General features: G+C 44.6%; 1 protein-coding gene across 1 annotated transcript in view; it reads left to right on the forward strand.

Annotated features, from left to right (window-relative positions):
- Positions 1-7867, forward strand: part of GPR143 (G protein-coupled receptor 143) — a 54391-nt gene extending 46524 nt beyond the window's left edge. The window contains exon 11 of the mRNA XM_011966843.1: positions 7440-7867. Within this exon, the coding sequence (XP_011822233.1) occupies positions 7440-7534 (95 nt within the window). The 3' untranslated portion in view covers positions 7535-7867. The remainder of the gene's footprint in view (positions 1-7439) is intronic.
- Positions 7868-8294: the final 427 nt, after the last annotated feature.

Raw genomic sequence — 8294 nt, forward strand, 5'->3', positions numbered from 1 at the left:
GCCACCATGCCTGGCTAATTTTGTATTTTTAGTAGAGATGGGGTTTCGCCATGTTGGCCAGGCTAGTTTCAAACTTCTGACCTCAAGTGATCTGCCCGCTTCGGTCCCCCAAAGTGCTGGGATTATAGATGTGAGTCACCGCGCCTGACCAATTCTCCATTCTTCTATTTCAGAAATCTTTCTTTTATAATTGTATTCTCTCTATACCACATTCTCTCTGCCCTGTAATTCCATTTCTCCTACAACTAATTCTGCACCATAATTCCTCTTCTCCCAAGATTCAGTATTCTCTCCTGCCATTTCCTGCTTTTCCCACAATTGCAACTCTTTCCCACAATTCTGTATTCCCACCCATAGTCCTGTATGTTTCCTACAAGTCTGTCTTTCTCACAATGCCTTGTTTTCCCATACTTCTTTGTTTCTCCCACAACTCTCTGTTCTCCACAATTCCTGTCCTTCACACAATTCCCTGCTCTCCCATAATTCCTTATTTCTCCCACAATCTTGGTCGTTCCTACAATCCTCTGTTTCCTCCCATAATTCCCTGTTCATCTCACAATCCCTGTCTTTCTCATGGTTCTCTGGTCTCTCCCACAGTTCCCTGTTTCTCTCATTCAGTCCCCATTTATCCAACAATCTTTGTCTTTGCCACAGATTCTCTATTTCTCCTACAATTTTTTATTCTTATCTTTCACAAATCTCTTTTTCTATAATTCTGCTGTCTATTGTCTCACATGCAGTTCTTTTATAATTTTTCATTTTCTGCCATAATTTCTCTCCCCAAATTCAACATTCTCCTTCACAATTCCTGACCTTTCCTCACAATTTCATCACCTTCCCATAACTTCCTAGTCTTTCCCATTAATCCTTTGTGCCTGGTGCAGTTCTCTTTTCTGCAATATCTTGCCTTCCACAATTCCTTATATTGCCCACAATTACCTATTCCCTCCCACAATTCTCTGTTCTCTGCTCTCTCTCACAAATTTCTATTCTCTCTTACAATTCCATTTTCTCCCATGATTTTTTTATTCCTCACACTTCCCTGGCTCTCTCCAAATTCCCTTTCTGTCTCACAGTGCCTCATTCTCACTAAAATTCTTATTTTTTCTACATTTTTCTTTTCTCTTCCAAAATACCCTGTCTTTCCCATAATCCTTTTTCTCTTGTAAGTCTCGGTTTTCCACCATTTTTTCCCCCATGATTCTGTCCTTTCCCATAATTCTTTCCTCTCCCTCCAAATTCTGTTCCCTTCCACACTTTCCCATTATCCTCCATATTTCTCCATCATTCTTGTACATCTCCATGGTTTCTCTTCTAAGATTCTCCTTCCCTTTTTTTTTTTTTTTGTTTTGTTTTTGAGACAGAATCTTGCTCTGTTGCCCAGGCTGGAGTGCAGGAGCATGATTTCAGCTCACTGCAACCTCTGCCTCTCGGGCTCAAGCAATTCTCCTGCCTCAGGCTCCCTAGTAGTTCCAGCTACTTTTTTTGTATTTTTCGTAGAGATGCGGTTTCACCATTTTGGCTAGGCTAGTCTTGAACTCCTGACCTCAAGTGATCTGCCCACCTTGGCCTCCCAAAGTGCTGGGATTACAGGCATGAGCCACGGCGCCCAGCCTAAGATTCTCCTTTCTCTATCGCATTTTGTCTCTCCTACAAATTCTCTTTACCCAAATTTCCTTTGTGTCTCACAAAGGAAATTATTCTCCCCAGAATTCCAATTTCCCCACTCCTTTCTGTTCTGTCCCACAATTCTCTATCTCTCCCACAATTCCTTCTTTTCCACAGTTCTCGCTCAATTCCCCTACTATTTCCTGTTTATGATTTTCCATAATTCCTTGTGTCTCCCACAATACGTTAAGTCTCACACAATTCCTTGTGTCTCCTAATTCCTTGTGATTGTCAAAATTCCTCTTATTGCTAACAGTTCCCCATTCTCTTCCACAGTTCTCCATTCTCCCCCATAGCTCCCATCTCTTCCCGAATTCACTTTCCCAAATTCACTTTGTCTCCTGTAATTCCTCATTTTCCCCAGAATTCTCATTATTTCCCACAATCATCCTCCCTCATAATCTTTTATCTCTCTCACAGTCCCTTGTTTTTCTCACAATTTCTGTCTCCCTGTTGTCCTTTGGATGTTATTTAGCCTTTTCTGTGTGTATACCTGGATTTTAATAACCCACTGAAACAGAAGTCTGTTGGGATATGGAATTTAAAAAATAAAAAAGCTTTTGAAATATAAATGTTCTTTCAAAGCACTTCTTTCAAGACAGCAAACACCCAAAGCCCCAGCCCTTCCCCTTCGCGTGCCTGTTACCTTCTCATAGTTTCAACGGAGCCCTGTTGATTCATTCAAATACTAACAGCAACAAGTGAGTGGGAGAGAGTGGGGTGCTTTGGACCAGTTGGAGCTTGTTTCCACAAGTAAGCTGTAGAGATAAATGTGGGCACATGGAGGAAGGTAGGAAAGGCAGAAGTACCTGTGAGGGACAGACCCTTTTCTGAAACAGGAGGAGTCATACTTCAAACAGGAGCCTTTGGGGCACTCAGTGGGCTGCCTTTCAAGGCTGCTTCTTTTCACTGCCTCTGAAAAGCCATCATGTTAGCATGGACTTCTCTTCCCCTCCATCATTTGCAAAATTTATAGTAAGCTGTTAGACCAGCCCCCTCCCAATGGTAAGGCCCCTTATCTAGCACCATGCATACACAGAATTTTTTCAGCAGCCTATTCTCCAAGTAGCACCCTGAGACACTGCCCAAGAAATGGACATTATTCCACTCCTCTGCAAAACCCACCCAGCTCACGTGAAGCCTCAGCTTGGGCTCTAGGAGATCAGCTTTCCCGTCAGTGGTCTGCTGTTACTTCCCCTCTCCCTAAAAGTAACACCTGGTGTCTCCATCAACTGTAGTTGCTATGAGGGTGTGGAAGAGAACATACCCTAGGGCCTTGGACTTTGTTGAGCTGGCCAGATCAAATTTAACACCTTGAAGTGGAGTTGGGCCAGGTGTCATGTTTTCTATGGTTCATGCTCAGTGCCCGCTGGTTGGGGTTTCAGTTCTAGGACTTCAAAGTTTTCAGGGGATCTGAGAAAGGCAGTTGAGGGCACAAGGTACATCCAATATACAGTCATGCATCCCTTAACGATGAAGATACATTCTGAGAAATGCATGTTAGGCAATTTCATTGCTGTGTGAACACCGCAGAGTTCACTTAAACAAACCTAGAGGGTATACCCAACTACATACCTGGGCTAGATGGTATAGCCTCTTGCTCCTAAGCTACAAACCTGTAAAGCATGTTACTGCACTGAATACTGTAGGCAATTGTAGCACAGTAATACTTGTATATATAAACATGGCTAAATATAGACAAGGTACAGTACAAATGCAGTATTATAATCTTATGGGACCACTGTCATATATGTGGAATGTTGTTGACCAAAAGGTTATTATGTGGTGCATGGCTGTATGTCCAAATCTCAGAACTGCATGGGGCCGAGAGAATACAAACAACCTGCCTGGACTTGCAAGGCTCATTAAAGGGGCCATGAGGAAGGGGGTTGGCCCTCGGGTACCATGAGGTCACTGGGATGTGCATTTCCTGCAGGGATGTTAGATCTTCACAGATTTTGCAACAACTGGGAATTAGTCAACATCTTCCAACAGCCTAGTTGAATTATCTTCTCAGAGACTTGCTCAGCCAGCATGTTCCCTGCTCACAGAGACCTTTAAGACCAGCAGAGAAAACCCTTGGAAATTCAAGGCTGCTGGAAAGCACTCATTGAACTGAGCACAGGCAGGCTGAACTGGGGCAGCTCCCTCCCAGCAGAATTTGCTTCAAGAAAGTTGTCATGCGTAAATATTCTCTTCTGTGGAGCCCTAGGGAGAGGATGAAAGCACTAGAAATTCTTCAAAGCCACAGGACCCAGAACATGTCCCAAAGTGTGAGGTCACGGGGGAGTGTCCTCAGTCCAGGCCTTGATCACAAGCCACCATGTGACACCCCAGCCCAGAGTCTATTTGAAAAGAACCACAGAAATCACAAATGAGTTCCCATGAATCCAGATGTCCTCATAAACAGTGTGTGACCCTGTTAGAATCAAGTCTTTTTGAAGTGCCACCAGCCCCCTTCCAGCAAGAATGTTGCTCCGGAACTGGAAGGCTCCTTTAGAAGTTTTCCCAGCTGGTGTCTGGGCTCCAGGAAAAGCAGGTTCACCACACTAACAAAACCACCCTCTCCACCATCCTTGTCGGCTACCCAGACTCTCCTCAGGATCTGGCTGGGCGATCTACAGCCAGATCCACCCTCCCCACATCCTTGACTCCCTTTACCTGCTCTTCAAGCAGCTCATCACACTTGATCTGAGTTACTCAGACCAAGATTATCCAGGACTCATCTTAATCCAAACCTGAGAGGAAGATCTGAGTGCCATGTCCTCCCACGGCCCAAAGTGCTTGTGTGTATGTGGGCAGGTGCATGTGTATGTGTTGGGGGGACACATATTGCAATTGCCTTTTTTTTGAGGTGGGATCTCACTCTGTTGCCCAGGCTGGAGTGCAGTGGCATGATCACAGCTCACTGCAACTTCAAACTCCTGGGCTTAAGAGATCCTTCCACCTCAGCCTCCCAAGTAGCTGGGACCACAGGCACATGCAATCATGCCTTTAAAAAAAAAAAAAAAGAGAGATAGGGTCTGTGTTACCCAGACTGGTCTCACACTCAAGTGATCCTCCTGACTCGGCCTCCCAAAGTGCTAGGGTTACAGCTGGAGCCATCGCGCCCAGCCCACACTTGCCTTCTTGGTAATATTGTCATCTCTTGCTATAGCTCAGGCTTCCCTAATCCTTTCCAAGCACATCTCTCCTGATGTCTCAATTTCTCACTTCCTCTTTTCTATATAAGTCTAATGTTTCTTTTTTTTGTTGTTGTTCCTTAATATGTCCTCTCAAACTCTGCATGTATCTTTTAAAATTGTGCTTGTTCCTGCCCTTCTTTATACTCATGTCTTAATGAGTGCTCCAAGGTACTAGTGCTGCATCCCGTTGCTGTCAAGGCACCTACATGACTGTACTGACCCATTCCCCATGTTTATTGGGCATCCTCTACATGCCAGGTGTTGTCTGGGGCATTAGGTACACTATGGTGACTAAGACACATTCCCTGTCCACTGAGACTCTCTGCTCTAGTGGCAGAGACAGGATGGAAAACACAAATAATGACATCGTATTCCAGCCAGGTAGTGGGACATGCCATGAAGAAAAACCAGGGAGGAGGTAGGGGCGTGGTTTTAGAGAGGGTGTCATGAGAGTCTCCCTGAGCATGATGTAATATTAGAATTGAGACCTTAATGAAGTGTAGGAGCCATGAGAAAATCAGAAGAGCTTTACAGGCAGAAAAAGAGAGGTGCAAATGTCCTGTGGCAGGACCAAGCCTGGAGTGAGAGGGAGAGAGGCAGTGTGCTTAAGGGTGTGAGGGAACTGAGAGGGACACAGACTAAGCTGCGATTGTCAGCAAGGCCCATGGGTGGAGGGCTTTGGAGGCTTTTTGGAGTGCAGTCACTTGCCCCATCTGTTGTTAGGAAGGCCATCCTCTGCTGTGTCTTCTACCTTTGTATTCCCCACTTAAAGCCTATAACCTGTGTTGTGGCTAGAGCAAGTACTCTAGGATATTTGGGGATTGAAAGAATAATTCTGACATTGGTTCCAAAGGGTCTCACAGATTCTGAAGGAAGATGTGTTGCCTCAGACCTCTGGCTGGTGATGCCCCGCCCAGGCCTCGCTCGGCCATGCTACCTGTCGCAGCAGACGGCCTGCCCACCCGGCTCGCCTGGGCCAAGTCTGGCTTGCACACCAGTTCCCAAGTTCTTGTCCCATGCCCAAGAAGAATGAGGATGCACTGACTATAGAAGAGTTAGCAAGGCAGGGAGTTTTGAGTAATGAAACTGCTTTCAGCAGAGAGGGGATGCAGGAGTGGTCCCCCTACCAGAAGGCAGGAAAGTTTCCCTAATGTGGCTGAGTCCAGGGCTTTTATGGGCTCAGAATTGGGGAGGGGCAGGCCTTAGGTAGTATTGGAAAAGGGAATGTCAATTGGTTAAAAGGCATTATTCAGAAAGAATCAATTGAGAAAGGGCAGGAACAGAAGTTCTCACTTTGGGTTGCAGGTTTCATCTGGGACCAGCAGTCCAGTCTTTCAGCCTTCAGGCTGTTTTTGGCTTGAAGGTGGGGTTGAAACCCCAAACCAGAGACCTGCCCCTATCTGCCTAGGCATTTGGCTGCCTCCTGTCACTATCAGAATGATGACTGACATCCAGGATTACTCTTTCAATGGGAGTGGTGTTAACTTTCATACTGCTGATTGCTGCCTACATTTTTCTCCCTCTTTGTAGTGTGTTTGCTTTTTGTAAATCTTGTCACATTCTGGAAGGAGGACAGGAGAAAGGGGAAAATTGATTAATAGAGAAAGAAAACAGGACAAAAGGAAATAACAATGAAATCAAAGAAAGCCAGGTAGAATTAGCCCCACATAGTTAAAATGGATTAGTAGTTTGGCTTTGGGCTTTCAAGATGGGGAGTAAAGAGAAAAATGTGACCAGTTACAAGATTCTTCATGATTTAAAAGAAAACATTGTGCATGGAAGCAAACTGCCCTGAAATCCAGGCCTGAGAAAAATGTCTCCAGGAATTTCTCATGAAGGGAATGCTAAGCATATTTGGACAGATACATTCTGGTATTTACAAAAATATCATTCGTCACTTTATCATCTTATCTAGGGTCACAATCAGAACAAATGAGCCCAATTTGACAGAGTTACCAGGCATGTACTACTGTGTATTTAGTTGGGCATTGAGAGATGAGTTTTCCATGAGTAGAGTTAGATGCTGACAGGGAGGAGCTACTTGCTAAAACCATATGGCATCGTCCATGAAAAGACAATTGGGAGGTGGCGTAGTTTTACAGAGTGGTGGTCTCCCTCCCTTTGGGCACTTCCTGGAATTGAGTGTAGGTAGCCAGGCAACCATAGGGTCCCTGTTGTGTGAGTTACCGTCCTCAGTAGAAGCTGTACCAGTGGTCACAAGAGTGTGCTCTGCTCCTAAATCAAATAGCATGTGTCCTGGGGCTCCGAAACCTTCCTAAACCATCAGTTGTGTCACCTGCAGCATCTTTGCCGCAGTCACCTATCAACTAGCCTAGATGATTCTGTAGGGCTTGTTTCATCCGTTGTAATGATTTAGTAAAATGTAGATGGAAAGTTGATGTAGATTTCCACACCTCCTTTTTTTTTTTTTTTTTTTTTTTTTCCAGGATCCTATGAATGCTAGGACTTTGACCAAAGTTGGTACATGAAAAACTCCATGCACTGAATACTGAACATTTTCTGAAGCTGATGACAAACCTGTTAGGATGCAGACACTGTCACAGTCTTTTGTCTTTTCCTCTCCAGGTTCTGATGCCAGTACAATTGAAATTCACACTGCAAGTGAATCCTGCAACAAAAATGAGGCTGATCCTGCTCTCCCAACCCATGGAGACCTATGAAGGGGATGTGCTGGGGGTCCAGATCCCATATTCCTCAGACTCTGTAATTCTTGTTCTTTAGAACTGTGTTCTCACCTTCCCATCACTGCACTGCCAAAGTGTAGCAGCCCCCAAACCTTGCTCTCATCACCAGTTAGAGCTTCTTCCCGAAGAGCCTTTAGGATAGGAGAAATGATTCATGCATATGCGTGTGGGAATGGAAGAGCCCCCTCCAGACCACTCTACAGCTTCTCTACCCTCTTAGTTGCCACTAGGAAGTTTTCTGAGGCTGGCTGTAAAGTAAGTGTAAGGTCCAAGTCCTTGGGAAAGTAGTTAAATAAAATAGTTATGACTAGGCTCCCAGCCTGACTTGGATTCTGTCTTAACACTTCTAGCAAAAGAAAATGTATGTACAGTTATGCATTGCTTAATAATGAGGATGAGTTCTGAGAAATATATCGTTAGGTGATATCACTGTTGTGTGAATACCATAGAGCATACTTACACAAACCTAGACAGTACAGGCTACAGCACACTTATGCTATACGGTAGAGCCTATGGCTCCTACACTACAAACCTGAACATCATGTGACTGTACCAAATACTGTAGACAACTGTAACACAGTGGTATTTGTGTATCTAAACATACCTAAACATAGAAAAGTTGCAGTAAAGATGTGATTTCTAGAGGAAATGTTCTTGACTAAGCTTATTGACGATGCCAAACAGCAGCAAGGTAGAGATGCAGCAGAATGAATAGGGAACCAGGGCCCCGTGGAGC

Source organism: Mandrillus leucophaeus, unplaced genomic scaffold (assembly GCF_000951045.1).
Source record: "Mandrillus leucophaeus isolate KB7577 unplaced genomic scaffold, Mleu.le_1.0 Scaffold777, whole genome shotgun sequence".
NCBI lineage: Eukaryota > Metazoa > Chordata > Mammalia > Primates > Cercopithecidae > Mandrillus > Mandrillus leucophaeus.